The sequence below is a fragment of the Felis catus genome, chromosome A1 (genome assembly GCF_018350175.1).
Source record: "Felis catus isolate Fca126 chromosome A1, F.catus_Fca126_mat1.0, whole genome shotgun sequence".
NCBI classification, from domain to species: domain Eukaryota; kingdom Metazoa; phylum Chordata; class Mammalia; order Carnivora; family Felidae; genus Felis; species Felis catus.
The window spans coordinates 68936744-68958032 of NC_058368.1; the positions used below are offsets into that span (position 1 = coordinate 68936744).

General features: G+C 39.8%; 1 protein-coding gene across 1 annotated transcript in view; it reads left to right on the top strand.

Moving 5' to 3' along the window:
- The first annotated feature begins 10398 nt into the window (after positions 1–10398).
- Positions 10399–21289, top strand: part of RAP2A (RAP2A, member of RAS oncogene family) — a 35879-nt gene continuing 24988 nt past the window's right edge. Inside the window, exon 1 of the mRNA XM_011280649.3 lies at positions 10399–10846. Within this exon, the coding sequence (XP_011278951.1) occupies positions 10533–10846 (314 nt within the window). The 5' untranslated portion in view covers positions 10399–10532. The remainder of the gene's footprint in view (positions 10847–21289) is intronic.

The following is a 21289-nucleotide window of genomic DNA, read 5'->3' on the forward strand; positions in this document are numbered from 1 at the left end:
GTCCTGTCAATATCTAGAAAACAGATTCTCAAATCTTATCTCCATTGCTGCCCTGAACAATTCACCATCTATCACCAATGTAGTAGCAACATAGGACTATTGATCATCTGAAATGTGTCCAGTAAGGATGCTGTAGACCTAAAACACACACCAGATTTTAAAGGTTTTGTATGAAAAAAAGGTAAAGTATCTTAATAATTTTGTCCTGATTATACATTGAAATAATAATATATCGGATTAAGCAAAATACACTTTAAATATTAATTTTATGTTTGACTTTTTTGCTATCCGTTGTATTTTATTTTGGAATTTAATTTTTAAAAACCCAAGCGTTTTCTTTTTTGTCATACAATGTCAATAATTAAAGTCCATAATTTATTTAGATTACCTTAGTTTTTACCTAAAGTCCTTGTTTTGTTCCAGAATCCCAATCCAGGATGTTACGTTACATATAGTTTTCATGTCTCTTTAGGTTCATCTTGGCTGTGAGAGTTTTTCAGGCTTTTCTTATTTTTAAGAAGCACTGGTCAGTTAAATTGTAGCATGCCTCTCTTTTTAAAAAAATTCCGTTTATTTCAGGGCATCTGGGTGGCTCAGTGAGTTGGGCATTCAACTCTTGATTTCAGATCAGGTCATGATTTGTTAGCTTGAGCCCTGCGTCTGGCTTGTGCTGGTGGTGTGGAACCTGCTTGGGATGCTCTCTTTCTTCTCCTTCCCACTTGCATGTGCTCACTTGCTCTCTCTCTCTCTCTCTCTCTCTCTCTCTCTCTCTCCCCCCCCAAAATAAGTAAAAATGAAATAAAAAATTCAATTTATTTAAACTAAAACAAAAACAGTTCACCCAGTTCTCCTACCTCCCAACTCACCACTTCTGGCACCCACCAATCTGTTCTTTGCATCTGTGAGCTTGTTTAAGTTTTGTTTTAATTCCATATATAGGAGAGATCCTATGGTATTTGTCTCGGACTTATTTCACTTAGCATAATACCCTCAACATCCATGTTGTCACAAAGGCCAGATTTTATCCTTTTTAATGGGTGGATAATATTCCCACTGCAGATATATGCTACATTTTTTTTAATCCATTCATCCATTGATAGACACTTGTATCCATGTCTTGGCTACTATAAATAATGCTACAATGAACATGGGAATTCAGATATCTTTTTGAGTTACTGTTTTAATTTTCTGCTGTGGGGCTTGAACCCTTCACTACTTAGGAAAAAGCTCTGGGTTTTGAGTTCCCTCCTACTTGTGGGACACTGTGCCAGGTACGGGGCTTATTCGAGAGATTGTGTTCCAGCCTCTCCTGCTCATTTCAGTGTGGTTTTCTTCTCATTTGCCCAATTTGTAGTCATCACTCAGCCAGCCTTTAGGTTTTTTTAAGAGAGGATTTTTCTGCATGTCGCTATAGACTCAGCATGTCCATGAGAGAAGGTTAAGTTCAGGAATTTCCTATATCTTTTCTAGTATACACATTAAAGCTCTAAATTTCCATCAAAGAACCACTTTGTTGTATCTCACAAGTTCTGATAGATGGTATTTTCATTATCACTAGGTTCCAAGTGTTTTTAAATTTCTTTTTAACCCATGAGTTACTTAGGATTATGAGTTTTTAAATTTCTGAATATATGGTTCTTCGTCTGTCTTATTTTTAAAGTTCTAATGTAATTATGAATTCAGAGACTGAATGATACCTTTTTTTAAATATATCTTTTTAATGTTTTTATTTTTGAGAGAGAGAGAGAGAGAGAGAGAGAGAGAGAGAGAGAGAGAGAGCAGGGGGAGGGACAGAGAGAATTTGAAGCAGGCTTCAGGCTCTGAGCTGTCAGCACAGAGCCTGACACGGGGCTCAAACTCACGAACTGAGAGATCATGACCTGCACCAAAGTCGGATGCTTAACCGACTGTGCCACTCAGGCGCCCCTGAATGATATCTATTCTTATAAATGTATTAAGATTTTCTTATGATCCAGCATATGATCAATTTTTGCAAATGTTCTGTAGGTGCTCAGAAACAAATATGTATGCTCTAATCATAGGTTACATTTTTCTGTATATGTCTGCTAGTTCAATTTTATTAATTCAAACCTTTGGTATCCCTGTAGTTTTTGTCTGCTTGAGTTATCAGTAATTGAGAGAGAAAGATGCACTGTAAGAGGGGTTTATCCACTGTTTTCAACATGGGCCTCTGTGTGGCAATATTCTGAGATTCTGAGGCCTTCTATGCCTATTATATTTGTACCTTATTCTCACACCTGAATGTCACTTTGGCTGAATATTACACTTTGGTTTCTAAATCTCTTCTCTGTTCAATATTTTAAAAACCTTACTCCACTGTTCTTCTTGCTTCTAATGCTGCTATTCAAAAGTCTGATGTTTAATCTGATGTTAATCTTTCATACTGTTAAAATTCTAAACATTTTCTGTCTTGGATATCCCAAATTTCACTATAATATGTGTAGGTGTAGGTTTTCCAGATCACTTTCCTTTGAAACTCCAGGTTGAAACTTCAACCTGAGGTGTTTTATCTGTTTATCCACCCATTCATTCATGGGAAATTTCCCATTATCATTTCTCTAAGAAGTCATTTTTTGGGAGAATTCCTATTATCTGTATGCTGCCACTTCTGTTTTCCATCTCTCGATTATTCTTTTTTCTATTTCTTTGAACTTCTGTTTCTCCTTCTGTGAGATGACCTCAATCTGGTTTTCCAGTTCATTCCTGTGTTCCTTAATGGTGTCCCTTCTGCCATCTTATCCTCTCTCTCTTGCTCTTTATTTCAACGATTATATATTCCATTTGCAGTATGTCCACTTGGTTCCTTTTATGTGTCTTTGTTTTCATAAGTCTCCCATTATCCCTTATCTTTTTTAGCATGTTTATTGGATTAATTTTAAATGCTCGGTCCATTTTAATGTTTGTGCTTCTGATGGCATCTATAATCTTTTTCTCCTTTGAAATAGTTGTACTTCTCAAAATACCTTGTCATGGGCATTCACTTCCCTCTGCAAAAGCATATGAGGACATAGGGTGACCCACTAGGGTTCAGGGAGGCTTTGCAGGCTGCTGGACTAAAACTAGGACCATCCCAGGTAAACCAAATGGTTGATCACCTTTCCAGAACCCATTCTGAGTCACTTAATAAATAAACTCTAGAGCAGAGAACCCCAAGTCCAAGCAAATCACAGCTGATCGCTCTTTAGGTCTAGAGATCATCTTCTGCTTCCCCTGAGAGGAGAGAGGGAACAGTCCTGAGGGTGCAGTTCACAAGTCCCGGGAAGGAAGAGCACAACGTGTGGGCCGGCAAATGCTCCAAGTTGGTTAGGACCTAAGAGTTTCTTGGCTCCTGACAAGCAGAGGGCTTCTGTGTGGCCCTGATTTTCCCCTTGAGTCCGTTTGGGCCAGAGCTCTGGGTCACCACACGTGTTGGGGCAGGCACTGATTTTCCCAGTGAGTGAGAAGCACAAGCACAAGTGTTCTTTTCCTATTTGATTCTCCTGTGGGGTGGCTGGCTGCTCATTACTGGCGCCTGAACCACCACCCTCTTCTCCCAGTCCCTTGACCAAACAGCTCCCTCAAATCCTCTCATCACCTCTTCGTTTTCTTCACTTGAGGAAGAGCTTCCATGACTTTGCAGGAAGGAGCAGTAATAATGTTATAATGTTAGTTCAGCATCTTGGAGTCACATAATTTGTATGATGGCTCCTAATCATTTTTACACTCTTTATTAAAAAATGAAAAGCTTCTTGGACATGTAGGACATGCTCTGGCAATGGCAAAGCACAATAATTATTCACTGCATTATTATAAACAATATCGAGAAATGTTCATACGCCTATTGTAGCCTAATTTTTAAGAAATATTCTTATATTTGTACAGAAAATAGCATTAGAAAAATTGCGACAACCATATTGACCAGACACCACAGAAAATCTGGCAAGCTTCTGATTTTTGTTACAAGTATTTATTATTGTTGCTATACTATTATATTTGGCACATCAATGTGTTTTTTTTTTTAATTTCCAAAATGCGTCACTAATCTGTAACTTATTATTCCTTACAGCTTCTTTCTTTTTTTGATGTTTATTTTTGAGAGAGAGAGAGAGAGACAGAGAGAGAGACAGAGAGAGAGAACGAGAAGGGGAAGGGCAGAGAGAGCAAGACACGGAATCTGGAGGAGGCTCCAGGCTCCGAGCTGTCAGCACAGAGCCCGACACGGGGCTCGAACTCACGGACGGCAAGATCATGACCTGAGCTGAAGTTGGCTCAGTTAACTGACTGAGCCACCCAGGCGCCCCTATTCCTTACAGCTTCTTTAGTGAAAAGACTTTTCTATGGTAAGGTACAAAAAGGCACTCTAGGAAAACATTTTAAATTACATTATTTACCTAAAAGACTATCTTTATATATTACTGGTCCATTGAAATTTTTCTTTTCAATCAAACTCCATTCATTTTTACATAAAGCACGCCAGTAACAGCTACATGAAAAAATACCCATAAGCAAAAACTGTGTTGCTGTCTTCATTTTTTGCTACTCCTCATTTTTCCTTCTACTTCTATTTGTGAAAGTTTGAATTCCACCTTCTTGATGCCCTCAAGTCCGTAATTACTCTTATGACATTTATTTCATGATGCCCACAGTATAAATTATTCATCATTTTGAATAACGCCTTAACTTCTTGAAACCTACCCCTGTACTTTCTTTTTCTTCTGTATTATTTTTTCCTGCATTATTTTTATACCTTTTGTAATCTTGCCTTGAGACTTCTAGCTTCTGATTCTTCCCCCCTGATAGTTAGTTGTCCCTAGAATGGCATTGCTATAGAGAATTAAAGAATCCGGTGATTCTGTATTTACCTTATTTTGCTCCTACATCATTCTGCTTTCTTCCTTTGCTCACGGCTCCTTGCACCTAGAGTGCTCCCTTCTGCCCAATCTTGTCTTTTCTGTGGCTAGTTCCGTCAAAGCCTGGCTCCAAATTCATTTCCTTCAGACAGATTTCCATAATTAAAACCCACTTCAGTTTATTCCTCTTTCTCTTGGCCTCTAAGAATTCATATATATAAACTACACATAATATCATGTCCTTGAAAGTGTATGTTTTTATAATTTTATTCAGTTATGTGGTTATATATTTTCTGATATTTTATTATTTATATTATTGCATCCTTGCAATCTCTAATTTTTTCTTATTAGCATGAATTGTAAGCTCTTATTATGTAATGTAAGTGTGCGATCAGTTGTTCAACATCAGTCTCTTCTGTTTATGATGTCTATAACTACGAGCTCGTTTGGATAATTGTCTATTTTTGTATCCCCAGAACCTACAAAATATACATACTAAGTGCTCAATTAATGCCCTAATGTCTTTGAAATACCATTCAGGATATACATAGAATGAAAGTGCTCACAAGTGCTTGCTGATTTTTTTAAATACATTTTGTCTCGAAACTCTCACACTTTCTATAAGAGTTGGGACATATTTGACTCCAAGATGGAGAAAACATAACAGACTTTAACACAGACTTAAACCAAAGGATGCTGGCTGTGTACTTAGTTAACAAGTTCAAAGGTGGGCATTTCCAGCATTGGTATGACAGTTCAGTGTTGTCTTCCAGGGCCTGGATTCTTCCCCACCTTCCTCACCATCCAAAGCTTGCTGGGTTTCAACCTCAGCCATAAGGCATCATTGCCCAAAGACGGCAGCCACAGTCTCTTATTTCAATGTACAAGGCAGGAAGGGGGAGTGACATCAAAACAATGGGGATGTCTACTCATTCTTGTCAGAATCCCAGGAATCCCCCAGCTCTTCCCGTTCTAATGACTTCTTCCCGCTATAATGAGAACCAAGTCATGTGCCTACTTGTGGACTAACTATGGGGCAGAGAGGAAAGGACTGCCATTAACGATCAATCCTGTTTCATCCCATGTTTTTCAGCCAAAAGAAAGGGAAACTGCTGGGGATGCAAGCAACACCAGGTTTCCTCTTTGGCCGTGTTAAGTAAACCACACTGAAGCTCTATTTTCCTCCAAACATTCAAGCTTTTAGGATTCTCCGAGCTTTTTCTTTTTATTTCCTATATCTTAATCATTAAGCCATTTCCTTCAGCAACACTATCTCGACCAAAAGGTTTTTTCATTGACTTGTTTACATCCTCATTTAATTTCTGCCTTCAGTTCTTTCTTTTCAAAACCACTAAAACACATCACATTTTTAAAAAAGAAACATTTTTTTTTTGCTCCTTCCTTTCCACTGTTTATATATATATATTTCTGTTTCTCAACTGTATTAGGAGCCTCAGAGGCCATGAAAATGTCTTCTGCTCTCTTTATAACTGCCAGCCTGCATTTCATAGGTGCAAAATAGACTTCACTTGTCCTTCCCCTTTATGGTTAATCACATATATGCAGGCTTTAATAGGAAGCAATAAGCATTGGGGTTTCACAGACAAGAAGCACTATTATTGCAAACGTCCTCTTCCAACTTGTTTACATTAAATTCTTTGCATACTTGCTTCTTGCTCTAGTTAGAAAGTCCCAGAACACGGTGTATTTCCCACCTCATCCCACCTTTTCCAACATCTTTCACAGAAGCCAAGGAAGGAGCTAGGTTTCCATGGTAACACAAGTGTGACAGTTGAGGCTATCTGGGCATAGGTGAGATAACTCTCAGATTTAGTGGGGAGAAATGAAGTTTTCCTTTTTTTTTTTTTCTCTCCCAGCAATGTCCTTCTGAAGCTAAAGAGACCCTAAAGTGTCAGTATACAGTGTTTTCACTAACATACAGATTTATAGCTCTTGGAGAAAATTCAATTTCATTGTATCTCATTTCTATTTTGTCTTTCCCACAAACAAATGAATGGAGACATAAGTTTTTATTTCCAAAATCACTGTCAGAATAGATAGTTCATGCTGGCATAAAAATGAACACGATTAAGGAATCAGGAGACAGATACCCATCTCCAAACCAGATCTTCAAAATTCTCTACACGTTCTGACATCCTTTCCTATGGCAGCTAATCCTTCAGCCAGTATTTCACATACGGCCTCAAATTAGGTAAGTGCCACCACATATAAGGCAGAATAGAAAAGGAAATATGCCCTACTTATCATGTTTCTTTTGCCTCTTAGTGGTCAAAAACCCGCCTTTAAGGCAACATTGAGAATAGATATCGAGAATGAATATCAAATGAATATGAATTCATCAAGAATGAATATCGAACATCAACATGAGAAATATAAATGAGGCTCCATTCTGTATACCTCTCCTTATCAAGAAAAGTCAGCAGTAATGAAAGGTCAGGGAAAACAGCCTGAAAAATGTCAAAAAGCTCTCCTATTCTTTATTATGCTAAGTGGAGTGGCTAGAGAGCCCACTCACTATTTTTTGTGTGTGACAACTTCTATCAGATGCACAACAGTCTAGAGCTTCTCAACTTCTCGCGACCTGGGAAGTGAAAAAACTGCTTAAGATTACATTCTTGATCCACAATCCCAATGGAAATTTCTAAAAAAATAATACAAAGGAAGGAAGGAAGGAAGGAAGGAAGGAAGGAAGGAAGGAAGGAAGGAAGGAAAGAGAGAGAGAGAGAGAGAGAGAGAGAGAAAGAGAGAGAGAGAGAGAGAGAGAGAGAGAGAGAGAGAGAGAGAAAGAAAGAAAGAAAGAAAGAAAGAAAGAAAGAAAGAAAGAACGAACTGCCACTGGATCTTTTTTTGCTTGCAAAGTAAATGATTTTTCAATTCCACTGTAATTAAGGTACTACACGGGTTGTAATGCTCTATACAAAGAAAGTTTGATGCTTCTTGGCTCCATTTAACCCTCAAAAAGCCTAGGAACTTATCACCATGATGCACAATTTGGATCTTAAAGAGACAGTCTGTCTTTGCTCTTAAAAGAAGTGTGGCTGTTACTAAGCTAAAGTAATCTCAAATAAGCATACAAGTTTCACACAAAACATGAGACTTGTAAAAAGCTAGGTGCACACCGCATTTATAAACATCTTCTTGAAATATCCCTGCCAAAAAGCTCAGATATAATGCATCCATGTGAGCTCCTTTCATTTTAATTCACTTTTCCACACTACTAGTTTAGAATTCTCTTTAGTTTCGATGCTCTTAAAACGTTCCTCTGATTCTTAGTTCTTTTGCAGTTTGCTTTATCTGCAGATTCCATAGGCTCGGATATTACCTCTCATACTTTGACGATATTTAATCAAGAAATAAAGGCTGAGTTATATTTACTACACTTTTTGACAGGACACTTGCCCTCAATTATTTTAAGCCAAAACTTGGTATATGTTATACTATAGCAAGATAATGCAAACTTAAGTTCTTCATTCTAATATAATGGACGGACAGGGCAATAGAACACTGTTAAATCTGAGTACACTTTTGTAGTAGTTTGATAATTGGCAGAAAAGACGGTAAAGAAACACCTGGTTTTTCGAGAAACTCAGACCAAAATCCTTTCTACATGATGACCTTGTAGGGAAGGGAAAGGGCGAAGAGGTATGCCACGACTAAACGTAAGAACTGCAGAAATTTATTATTCCCGAGAAATGTGATTTAGCAACTTATGGACGTAGACTAGTCTGAGAAGGACATAGTTTAAATCAAGTAAATCCAATAACCCATTATTACAAAATACAATCCAGGAGTACTTGGGAATATAACTTCTCCTAAATTTAACATTATGGGCGTGAGACACTGTAACATACAAGGCTACAAAGACCTAACGGTAAGTTTTAAAACTAAGTAGTTAAAAAAAAAAAAAGTTTCAGGAGGCACGCATGGAAGATCCGTGCCAACTGCTGCAGTACGTCTCCTTAAGTACCAGAAAATTTCTCACCCTAAAGACAAAAGTCCCTGTTTTCTCTATTCATCCCACGATTCAGCCCACATCGCTCAGCACCATTTCCAAGCCCATCACTTAGGCAGAATGCCAAGCAGACGACGTTAAACGTCTGAATTCATCACTCTCGCCTGCAACACACCTTGCTCCTTGCCAGCACAGGGCACAGCGACCGGTCCCTCATCCTCCGACCCCCTCCCGGATCCCACCAGTGGCCCCGTCTCCATACCACCGGCTCTAGGTGGCAAGGGAATCGCGAATCCTGGTTGGCTCAGATCGAGCCTCCGTCATTCGTCAGCTCACCTACGATTGGTTGGCAGAGAGTGCTCAGGAACAAACGCCCAGCTTGGCCAGGCGAGGGGAGGTGAGTTGGTTGATCCTGCGAGTAGAGTTTTCCTCATTGGCTGACGGGTGGGCATCACGTGGTATGAAGCGGCTCTCTATTGGCCGAGAATGGTACCATGGGGTACAGAAACGTGATCTGGTTGGTTGGAATGAATCCCAGCTTCCTACTAGGTGCCCCAGCTAGCTGTTGCTATGAGGTGGCCCTGGGCCTTCTTTTGCGGCTTGGAGCTCTGTTCTCCCGGTTTTCCAGGCGCCCGTAGCTGAGAGGGCGTGGGAAGAGCTCGACACCAGTCCGGCGCTGGAGAAGGGCGGGGCTAGGGGCGGTGGGCGGGACTCCGGCGACGTAACCGGGCGTGGGCCTGACTTCCGCGGAGTCGCCTTTGCCGCCTCGGGCAGTGGCTTTGGGGGCCTTATGTCCTCTCCTTCAGTGTTCTGATGCTTAAAAAAAGGCTCACTCCGTTGTATTTATCTGCGCCCTCTTAAAAAAGCTTCTCTTTATGTTTATACAGGAAAACACCGAAGCCCTCAGGGGTACAGAGAGACTGGGTGGTGTCAAGCAAAATCCCTAATACCTCCTTTTGGTCCTTGCCCGTTTCTTCTTTTCACTCTCAGCCTCAGGTTAAAGCCTGCAGACTGCTCTGGCCCCGCTAACATCTTGCCTCCGCCCCAATGCCAAGCGTGGGATTCTCAAGTTGACCAGGTTCCCGGCTCAGGCCGACGAACTACGCATGCTCAGTACGCAGGCCCTGGGGTTCGACGGGGCGTGCGGGGTAAGGTGCTGTTGGGTGGCAGAGGAGGTTGTTTATCTAAGCGCGAGCCGAGGCTTCCGCACCGCGCAGTCTCCCGGGAGCGCGCGCGGCCGGTCGCCTAGGCGACGGGGAGCAGGGGCGGGGCTGCGCCGCGGAGCCCCGCCTCCTGCCGCCGGGCCCCGCCCCCGGCAGCGCTGCGGCTCCCGCTCGGGCGCGCGCTCCGGCGCCCGAGGAAGCGGCGGCGGCGGCGGGCGGGGAGCTGGGCGTGGAGGCGCGAGGGGCGGGGCGGGCGGGTGGCACTGCGGGCCCGCGGCTCGGGCGGCTCCGGTGGCTCCGGCGGCTCCCGCTCGCAGCTCGTGCTTAGTGCCTGCCGGCGCCCGCGGGCCGGATTGCCGCCCTGCTCGGCCCATGCCCAGGGCTACTGCTCCCTCCGCCGGCGCCCGGGGGGCCGCGGCGGCCGTGAGGTGGGGGCGGCCGCGGGAGGCGGCGGGGCCGGCCGCCGGCGCAGGGTCCGGGGGCGCAGCGCGGCGGGCGTAGGTCTATGTCGCGGGCGGCGGCGGCGGCGGCGGCCGCGGAGGGACGATGCGCGAGTACAAAGTGGTGGTGCTGGGCTCGGGCGGGGTCGGCAAATCCGCCCTGACCGTGCAGTTCGTGACCGGCACCTTCATCGAGAAATACGACCCCACCATCGAGGACTTCTACCGCAAGGAGATCGAGGTGGACTCGTCGCCGTCGGTGCTGGAGATCCTGGACACGGCGGGCACCGAGCAGTTCGCGTCCATGCGGGACCTGTACATCAAGAACGGCCAGGGCTTCATCCTCGTCTACAGCCTCGTCAACCAGCAGAGCTTCCAGGATATCAAGCCCATGCGGGACCAGATCATCCGAGTGAAGCGGTGAGAGGGCCGGGGGCGGGCAGGGGGCTTCGCGATGCGGCCGGCAGCCGACGTCCCGGGGCCAGTACTCCCCAGTGCTCTGGGTGGCTGTGGGCAGGGGGAGCTGTCTAGGGAGATGGCTCTGGGGTCTCATGCTCTATAATAATATGTGGGGGGTTTGCCAGCATCACCACCACCATCATCTTGAATCTTAAATTTGAGTGCTTTGTTTCACAACTCAAATTTGGCATCCCGTGAACCCACAGCCCAGCTCTTTGTCTCTTGGATATTGTTAGTAGCACTTGTACAGAAACCCAAAGGAAACAAAGTTTAAAACTTGCAGGGGGAGAAAAGGGTTGGGCAGGTCTGTACTGGGAAGAGGGGAGCTGTGCAGACAAAATGTGGAGACATTTTCAGATTGAGCAACAACAAAAAATCTACCTTTGCAATATTTGACAGCAAAAATTGCTCACGCATATACGGCAAAAAATGTCAAGTCCAGAGGACAGAGACCTTTCTCGTCTCTTAAAAGATCGAGTGGTGCCAAGGCGTTTTACAAAAATGAACTCTGCAATTAAGATGAAACTTTGAAGACGTTATTAAATTATTTGAAGACATCGTAACAGCTCAGTGAGATTGAGAGTTATTAGCATATAGGAGCACAAATATGCCATTCACATTAAAGAATGTGGCTTAACTTTTTTTTTTTAATCCAACTGCCTTACCCCCCCTAAGAAAGGAAAAGAAAGGAAGAAAGAAAGAAAAGGAAGTGAAAAAAGCATTCCTAGAAACAAAACAGAAGTTTCTTCAAAGGTGTAACTCAAGTATTAGCTAATTTAAAGTTAATGCAAGTAAGCTTTTTCCTGATATGAACTCTTTTTTTAAGCATGCATTTTGAAAATACGGTTGGTAGCTTAAATGGTTTCGAGTATTTGTTTTCTCTTATGTTAACTGACTATATATTTTCCTAGAATTTCCAGCATCAGAAAGATAATAATATCTTAGTTCAAGGTTTTAGCAAATTTTTCTAATTACTAGTTACACATTATTATTTTGTCTGATTCTTATTAATAATTGCTAATAATTTTGATTTAGTGTGATTTTTTTCCCTACCTAATTCTAGCTGTAGCTCCACATTTGAAGACACTTACTGAAAGGTAGTTGTAAGTATACTGTAGATATAATCACATTTCAAGTCAGTCTGAAAGAGCAAAGCCCAAGTCACGTGTGTTCAGTGGGTACTCAAAAATTCATTACAAGACGTGGATTTTTAATGCAACATATGAAATCACAGGGGATTTTTAATGCAACATATGTCCCCATCCCCCTGTTAACTCATTGCACATGCACTTTAATAGCTAAACTAAAATGTTGTATATTAGTTTCTTCTGTTAAATTTCAAACTTTTGAATAAAGTGAATATTTTCATGGCTCCTCTTGCTATTCTAAGATCTTCAAATCTGATAGCTTTTTACTTCTCCAGTCTCATTTTCTTAGAGTTAACTGCTATAGGAAACAAATGAACAGTTTTGGTGCTAAATTTAATAGGTGTCTGACTCTTAAGGGGCTATGTTGAAGTGACTCAAATCCTGAATTAATACTTCCCCCATACTACTAAAAACAACAACAACAATACAGAACAGGGCAGTCTGATACATTGTCACATGGCGGTCTTAAGCCATAAACATATGTCAAATAGTAAAGTAAATGCCCCAACTGCTCCATATTTAAATGTATACTAATGTATACATTTAAACGTATACATATAACTCAGACATTGATAAAGTCACATACAAAGGACAAACTTCTTGACAAAAGCCTAGGAGACAGAATATGGTAACATATCCTTAGTTTTGTCCACATAATTTTGTAGTTTCTTATGATTTAGTGGAGATTACTAATAGCAGGCTAGTCTAAATTTGGTATACTGAACAATTTATTTGTTTGCCTATGAAAAGAGGAAAATTCTACTTGCCCAGATGTCTTTTTACTCACTAGTCTCAGTTCTTGATGTAAAAAGACCAGGGATCAGCTGAAGTAGAGTTCATAAACTCTTTTCACTGGAATTCGTCCATTGTATCTGTGAGGGCCCCGTGGACCCTTCTGTGTCCTCACATTTTATACCTCATCCTAACTTTATCATCTGGCCCCCCAGCCTAGAACATATTCTAAATAACTTACATAGAAAGAAAGAATCTGTGTATATTATATATATTTCAGTACAGTGTATAATGCATATATTATGCTAAAGCAGGCATTAAATGTGCTAGTTATTTAACTCTTCCCACTTAAAGAGAATAAAATATGATTTTCAAATAAGTGAACTTTCTACTCTTTTGGGAAATCCATTTTTAAATTAACTAGTTGTTATAGGAAGTATTCAGTAAGTGTTCCCTCCCTTCTGCCCACTAGCTGCTTTACATAATTACATACAACAGTTGTTTGGGGATATTTAATACCACCATAATGCCAGTGACAAAGGTGAAGTGCAGAGATGTTGGGTCTTTTACCCAAGACTAGTCATTGATGGAGGGATTTAAACCGAGTTCTGTTAGAATCCATATACTCTTTTCTTCTATACCGGGCTGCCTTTGAACTTGTTGTTTACTGACAAATTCAGTATCCAGCTTTTGGTCCAGGCTGGCACCGTTCAATACAAGTATAATGTGAGCCACACATGTAATTTAAAAATTTCTAGTAGCTTATTTTTTTTAAAGTACAGCAGATAAAATTAATCTTAATAATGCGTTTTATTTAACACACTATGTAAAATATTGCCATTTTAACATGTAATCAGTATTCAAAAATTGAGAAATCTTACTTTTTATGCTAAATTTTCGAAATCTGGTGTGTAATTTACACTCACAGCACATCTTAATTCAGACTAGCCGTATTTCAGGTGCTTAGTAGCCACATGTGGCTGCAGACTACCATACTGACAACACAGGTGTAAGGTGTATATATTGTAGGGAAACAATAAGCCTCGGTTTTCTTATCTGTGAGATAGATGTGCGTTTCAAAGTCTTTATTAGGATTAAATGAGATAACCCATTTTCAGGTGTCTAGCACAATACCTTGAACAGAGAAATCACTCCAAAATTCCACCTGTTCTTTTATTAATAACGTTGTCACCCAACCTTCTTTAAATTTTATCCTTGATATAAATGTAATTTTAGAGGAAATAAATTGTGAGTGCATTTTGAAATTCATTACCTGGTGTAGACAAGATGAGAACAAAAAGCAATGGGGATTAAAACAACACCTTGAAAAAATTTTGTTGGTATATTCTCAAAATATTTTCCCTTATTAATGGCTTTATGGGAAAGGGGAAGAGAATGAAGATTTAACTTCAAGTGTAGCACCAATTCATGGCCAGATAGTGAAATAGAGCTTTTTATTGGACTGTCCTTGTATGGAGTATTGGGCTTTTAGAAAATGTCAAACAAGCCTGTACTGCCTTAAGTGTTGACAGGTGCAGAGACATTCATATCCATACACTACCTCCTGTCCGAGCCAAGGGGACCAACTAAAAAATGGCCGTATTTATAAATTCACGTGCTTTCCTTTTTTGACCTGAGTTCCCTTTTTTGACATGACTTCAGATGAGAACACACACTCCAGGAAGTGTGATAGGGATACAGAAGATGTTTCAATTGAAATAAAACTAGTAGAATTTTTTCTGATTTCAAGTTGCTTTTCCCATGCCTCCTAGGGTAAGCCATCGTCCTGACTTGAAGTATCTTGGAACATGCTGTCCCAGGCCTATTGTTCTTAGAATAAAGCCCAGGAATCCTCACATGATCTTCCCAGGTGCAGTGTGCTCCTGCCCATCCCTGCCTTTCTGGCCTCACCTTGTGCAGTCTTCCTTGTCCCTTAGCTCTCAGCACCCCCACCTTCTTTTAGTTCCTTGGAAGTGCTTGCCTGGGCTTCCCTTCTACATGTAGCAATCATTTACCTTGTGCAGTTAATTCCTACTCACTTTCACCCTTACTTAAAAGATTTCTTCCTCCTCAGGGAAGCCTTCTTCGTCTTCCCAAACTGAGTTAACTCCTTCACACACAAGGTTAACCTCATGCCTCACTCCTTCCCTGAACCGTCATACTTCAGACATAAGTGGCATGCTGTACTCCCCCTTCTCATAGCACTCACCGAAGCCTAGCTATTTGTGTGATAATAGACATGCAATCAGTCTTTCTCATTAAACTCTCATTCTGTGTGGCCAGTGCAGCTCCTGGCACAGAGGAAACACTCAGGAAAAATGTATTGGAAAAAAACAGTATTTAGAAATAAAAGTGTTTTTATTGTCCTTTGGCCTCAGTTTCTCTAGACAGTTTTTTTTGTTTTGTTTTGTTTAGTTTTATTTATTTTTATTTTGAGAGAGAGAAAGAGGGCATACAGGGGAGGGGCAGAGAGAGGGAGAAAATCCCAAGGGAGAGAGAGGGCTCCCACACTGTGAGCAGAGAGCCTAACACGGGGCTCAAACTCACAAACTGTGAGATCATGACCTGAGCTGAAATCAAGAGTCGGACGCTTAACCAATTGAGCCACCCAGGCGCCCCTCCCCAAACATTTTACTTTTATAGATGGAGGAGACGATTCTTCGAAGTCCACTTTGCAGATGAAGTAGATGATCTCCCTTCAGCTCTAATATTCTGTAACGGCACTTGTATCTAGTTAGGGTGACACGGAAAGGGTGAAGTTTAATAAGAACCTTGAAGAATCAGGAGGACAAAGTCTTCCGGAAGTGGCATGTGAAATGCATAGAATATGTTTACTGGCTGTTAAATAGACTAAATTGGCTAAACTAGGAATTCATATAGAAGTGTGAAAGGAGGTAAGGCTAAAAAAATGTAAAGCTAAGTTACAGAAGATTGAAGACTTTGGACTTGATCTTGTAGTGAAGGACCATGATCAAAATTGGTATAAAAAATGGTAACATGGAGGTGATGTGATTGACCGCTTAGTGGCGATAGACCAGAGTCAGAAGGAATAGTCGTGCAATATTGTGATAATCTAGTTTCTGTGCCAAGTAGAAAGATTCTGTCTTTCTTTCATGGAGGGATAGCTGGGGGAGATGATTTCAACATTGGACATGGCAGTCATCCATATAGATGCACCTAATAAGTAATTAGAATATTTGGATAAAGCCTGAAAGATCTGTTCCCGTTATCTATGAATATAAAGACTCAGGGTCATCCCTGTGGTTCAGATGTGGAGAGTAGATGAAACCTCCTGGGTAGAGTATACGTAAAGAGAGAGAAATGAATGGATATGGCCAGGAATAGAAATTGTAAGTGAATATGGCCAAGGATAGAACTTGAAACTTGTAAGATATACAGAGGAGACTGCACATTACTAGAGGCTAGAAGGTGTGGGGCGTTTTATGATTGGGAAGAAGAACGGGGAAAGGTGGTTGATTTGTACTACCCAAAGTAAAAATTTTTTTCTATATTTTTACTATTTTACTACTTTTTATTATTTTACTATTATTTCTAATATTTACTAATATTTTTATATCATTTAAGTGATCGTTTTTAAGTGACCCAGCTGATAGTTTGCACTCTTCCTCTTCACAATAAGTAGCTATAAAAACCTTCTCTAAAGCAGAAGCTGGTTGTCAGTTTCTACACATAAATCTTGACCCATGACAGGTTGGTGTTGTAGAGCCGAAACCAGGGACTTGGGACTTGTTCGTCCCAAGTAAGTGACATTTCTAGAGTCGGCTACCATTCTTTACTGTACAAACACATCCTTCCCCAGTTTGATACCTCCAGTAACCAAAATTATAATTGAAAGTTTGGCCTCCAAGGTACAGAGCCTAGAAGCCATGCATCACTTTTTATAGCCCCAAGCGTTGTTTTCCTGGAAGCGAAACTTGTTTTTGCTGCATTGTAAAATTAGAACATTACAATATTGTAGTTTTCTCCTTGCCATCCCAGGACTGGAATTTTTTAAGTTCACTTTGCAGATGGAGCAGATGATCTCCCTTTGGCTCTAACATTCTGTTGGTTCTTCTCTCTAGTGGACGTGGTGAGGGAAGAGGCACAGTTTAATATGAACCTTAAAGAATCAGCAGCCCATGACCTGCAAGTCTTGTCTGGTTAAGATTTGGTGACAGTTGTGTCAATGAAATCTGTAATCAGAGAGATCATTATTATAATTTTTTTTTAAGGGAGAGGGGTCAAAAGTAATTTAAGTAGCCAGCCAACCATTCTACTGCACACAGACAAAAGATACCACTGTCCCTGCATATTGGTAAGTCCTCTGACAAGAACAAACGGATGATTTGACCACCGACCACTGAATGAGAAATACTCTGGTCACCAGGCAAGTGGATGATGTTGACTTTCTAGTGTTCCTTTAGGAAAAGATCAGGTAATGAATAGGGTCACTAAGGAGGAGGTGGAGGAACTGATAAGATAGTTCTAGATGACTCAACCAATAGGCAGAGCCAACGAGGCTGGAATCTTTTTATTTGTTAAAGTTTTTCAGTTAGTAATACACTTGAGTGTTTTCTCTGTGTCCTCTTCCAGGAAATTATATGTGGCACACTACAATGCATAGATTATACATTTACACATATTTCTAAGCAATGAAGTTGACATAAAGGCATGTATATCATACTTAACTCAAGAGATTTTTTTTCAAGGATAATTCTTATGTTACACAGTTTTTTTTCTTGGCCATTGTCTTCAAACCTAAGCCCCTGGGGAAGGATGTGTGATTCCACTCTTAAGGGGGTTTTTTTGCTTCTGTTTTGACTTTTCCTTGTTATCTGTTTCTCTCCATCTGTTCTTACCTACTATTTTCATATATACTTATATTTTTCTGGCCTACAGAATAAAAAGAATTCTAAGTATGCTAATTTTTTTTTGGAAAAATATTTCAGTTTGGATATGAGTAGATTCTAACGAGATACAAATGATAGAGACAGAATAGTTACAAAAGTATAAATGTAGAGATATTTCTGTAAGAAATGCATCATGAAATTTTAATAGCATGCAGAAATACACCATATATATTTGCCTTTTTGTTACTTTGACAGCTGTGCTTATTATATTAAAAATTATTCTCAGGGGCACCTGGGTGGCCCAGTTGGTTGAGAACCGACTCTTGATTTCAGCTCTGGTCATGATCTCATGGTCCTGGGATAGAGACCCTGCATACGGCTCTGAGCTTTCAGTACAGAGCCTGCTTGGGATTCTCTCGCTCCCTCCCTCTCTGTCCCTCCCCTGTTCGGGCATGCTCACACATGCTTGCTCTCTCCCCCCAAAAATAAATACACTTAAAAAAATTATTGTCAGCCTGACAGAGAAGTTAAAACATACCTTTATGCTTTACCAGATCAAATTGTGCCTTTTGGGGGAATAATACCAATAATGGTAATGCTATGACTTTAGATGACTGCATTTCAATAAAGTATATAAGTTAGATATAAACATATGGGTAAAGTTTTAAGATTATCAAAATACCTAAAAATAACATATCTCTAGTCGCAAAGATTTTAACATGGTATGTACTAAATACTCTTTGAATAGATTTAACTGTAAACCTCCAAAAGATTGAAATCTCGGGGCGCCTGGGGTAGCTCAGTCAGTTAAGCGTCTAACTTCAGCTCAGGTCATGATCTTGCGGTTCATGGGTTCAAGCCCCGCATTGGGCTCTGTGCTGACAGCTCAGAGCCTGGAGCCTGCTTCAGATTCTGTGTCTCCCTCTCTCTCTGCCCCTCCCCTGCTTGCACTCGGTCTCTGTCTCAAAAATGAATAAAAACGTTAAAATTAAAAAAAAAGATTGAAATCTCTTTGGAAATATGGGACCTAATATTCCAACTATTTCACCTTTTATTCTTGTAGGAAAACCCTAAAAAAAACAAAAACAAAACACCTACATTAGCCTGATTTTTAATATATTTCAGTTTAAATTAATGGTCACAGCTGTGAAATAAAATTTATTTAGGCCTGTGAATCAAAAGAAGATTATTGAGTTTCTGAATCAAATATCAACAGCACATTGTATTGAAGTCTTGGTTTGGTAAGTCCAATAACAAAGCAACATTGGAGGTCTTTGGAATCTGATGCATTTTGACCTGATGTTGAAAATATTACACATTGCTAAAAACTGTATCTGAATAAGCTATTTTAAATAGATTACAGTGTGTAAATTAAGTATACTTTGAAATTATACATTCTTTTTACTCAAAATGCTGAAAGATATTCACTGTCAGAATTGGATAGTTTGTTGTTTTTGCTTTGTTCTGTTTTTTAGTTTCTCTAATATCTTAATATGTTTAAGGCTTGAAAACATACTAAAATTGATTTCTTAAGGGAAAATACAGTGATTTATAATTTTTCTGTTTCTTAAAAATTTTTTATAATATATATAATATAATATATAATGTAATATGACTATAATATATAATTTTATAATATATTTATATAATATATATAAATAAAATAAAAAATGAGTTATAACTGACAATTTTTTTCACTTAGTGAAATTACACAAGAAAAACATTGTAAACTGTTATTTAAAACATTTAGAAGTGTTTGTTACTCCTTAAACATGATGATTTGATATGTGTATATATTGCAAAACAATCACTACAGTAAGTTTAATTAACATCCATCACCACATATAGCTGTAATTTTTGTGTGTGTGATGACAGTTTTTACAATTTTCTCTTACCAGCTTTCAAATATAGTTATTCTAACTGTAGTCACCATGCTGTTATAACTGGAAATCTGTACGTTTTGACTACCTCTCTCTCTCTCTTTTTCTCATACACATACGCACACACATACACACACACACACACACACACACACACACACACACATTCTGCCAACCATCAATCTGTTCTCTGTATCTATGAGTTCAGGTTTTTGTTTTAAGATTCCACATATAAGTGAAATCATACAGTATTTGTCTTACTCTGACATACTTCACTTAGCATAATGTCCTCAAGGTCTGTCCATGTTGTTTCAGATGTCAGGATTTCCTTCTTTTTTTGTGGCTGAATAATATTCTGTGTGTGTGTGTGTGTGTGTGTGTGTGTGTGTGTGTGTGTGTATACATACATACATACATACATACATACATACATACCACGTTTTCCCTGTCCATTCATTCATCGGTGGACACTTGGGTTTCTCCACGTCTTGGCTATTATGCCTCAGTGACCGTGGAAGTGCAGATACCTCTTCAAGACGGTGATTTCGTTTTCTTTGTATAAATACCCAGAAGTAGAATTGCTAGATCACATGTAGTTCTAACTTTTTGAGGAACCTCCATACTGTTTTGCATGGTGGCTGTATCAGTTTGCATTCCCACCAATAGCGCACAAGGATTCTTTTTCTCCACATCCTTGCCAACATTTGTTATCTCTTGCCGTTTTGATAATTGCCATTCTAACAGGTGCAAGGTGATATCTCATGGTGGTTTTGATCTGTATTTCCTTGATGATTAAAGCACCATTTCATATGTTTGTTGGCCATCTGTACATCCTCTTTGGGAAAATGTCCATTCAGATCCTTTACCCATTTTTTTTTTAATTGAGTTGTTTTGTTTCTATCAAGTTGTATGAGTTCTTTGTATATTTTAGATATTAACCTCTTACCAGATTTATGTTTGAAAATACTTTCTCCCATTTCATAGATTGCCTTTTCATCTTGTTGATGGTTTTCTATGCTACGCAGAAGCTTTTTAGTTTGATGTGGTCCCATTTATTTATTTTTCTTTTGTTAACCTTTGCTTTGGTGTGAAATCCCAAAAATCCTTGCCAGAACCAGTCTCAGGGAGTTTACTCTCTATATTTCCTTCAAAGAATTTTATGGTTTCAGGTCTTCTGTTCAAGTCTTTAATCTATTTGAGTTGATTTTTGTGTATGGTAGAGATACTGATCCAGTGTCATTCTTCTGCATGTGGCTGTCCAGTTTTTCCAACACTATTTACTGAAGAGGCTATCCTTTCCCCATTGTATAGTTGTGGCTTTTTTTGTTGTGAATTAGTTGACCATGTATGCATATGTTTATTTCTGGGTTTTCTAGTCTGTTCCATTGATCTCTGTGTCTATTTTTTTATGTCAGTGCCATACAGTTTTGGTTACTGTAGCTTTGGAATGTAGTTTGAAATCAGGAAGTGTGATACCTCCAGTTTGGCTCTTTCTCAAGATTGCTTTGGCTGTTCAGGGTCTCCTGTGCTTCCACACAAATTTTAGATTTGTTCTATTTCTGTGAAAAATGGCATTGGATTTGATAGGGATTGCACCGAATCTGTAGATTGCTGTGAGCAGTACGGATATCTTAACAGTATTGTTTCAATTCACAAGCATGGAGTGTTTTCCCCGTTTATTTGTGTCTTCAGTTTCTTTCGTCAGTAGCTTATGTTTTTTAATTGTTATAATCTATCAAAAAAACCAAAGTATTGAAAAAATAACACATCTCTGTATCTGCTTCCATGCATTCA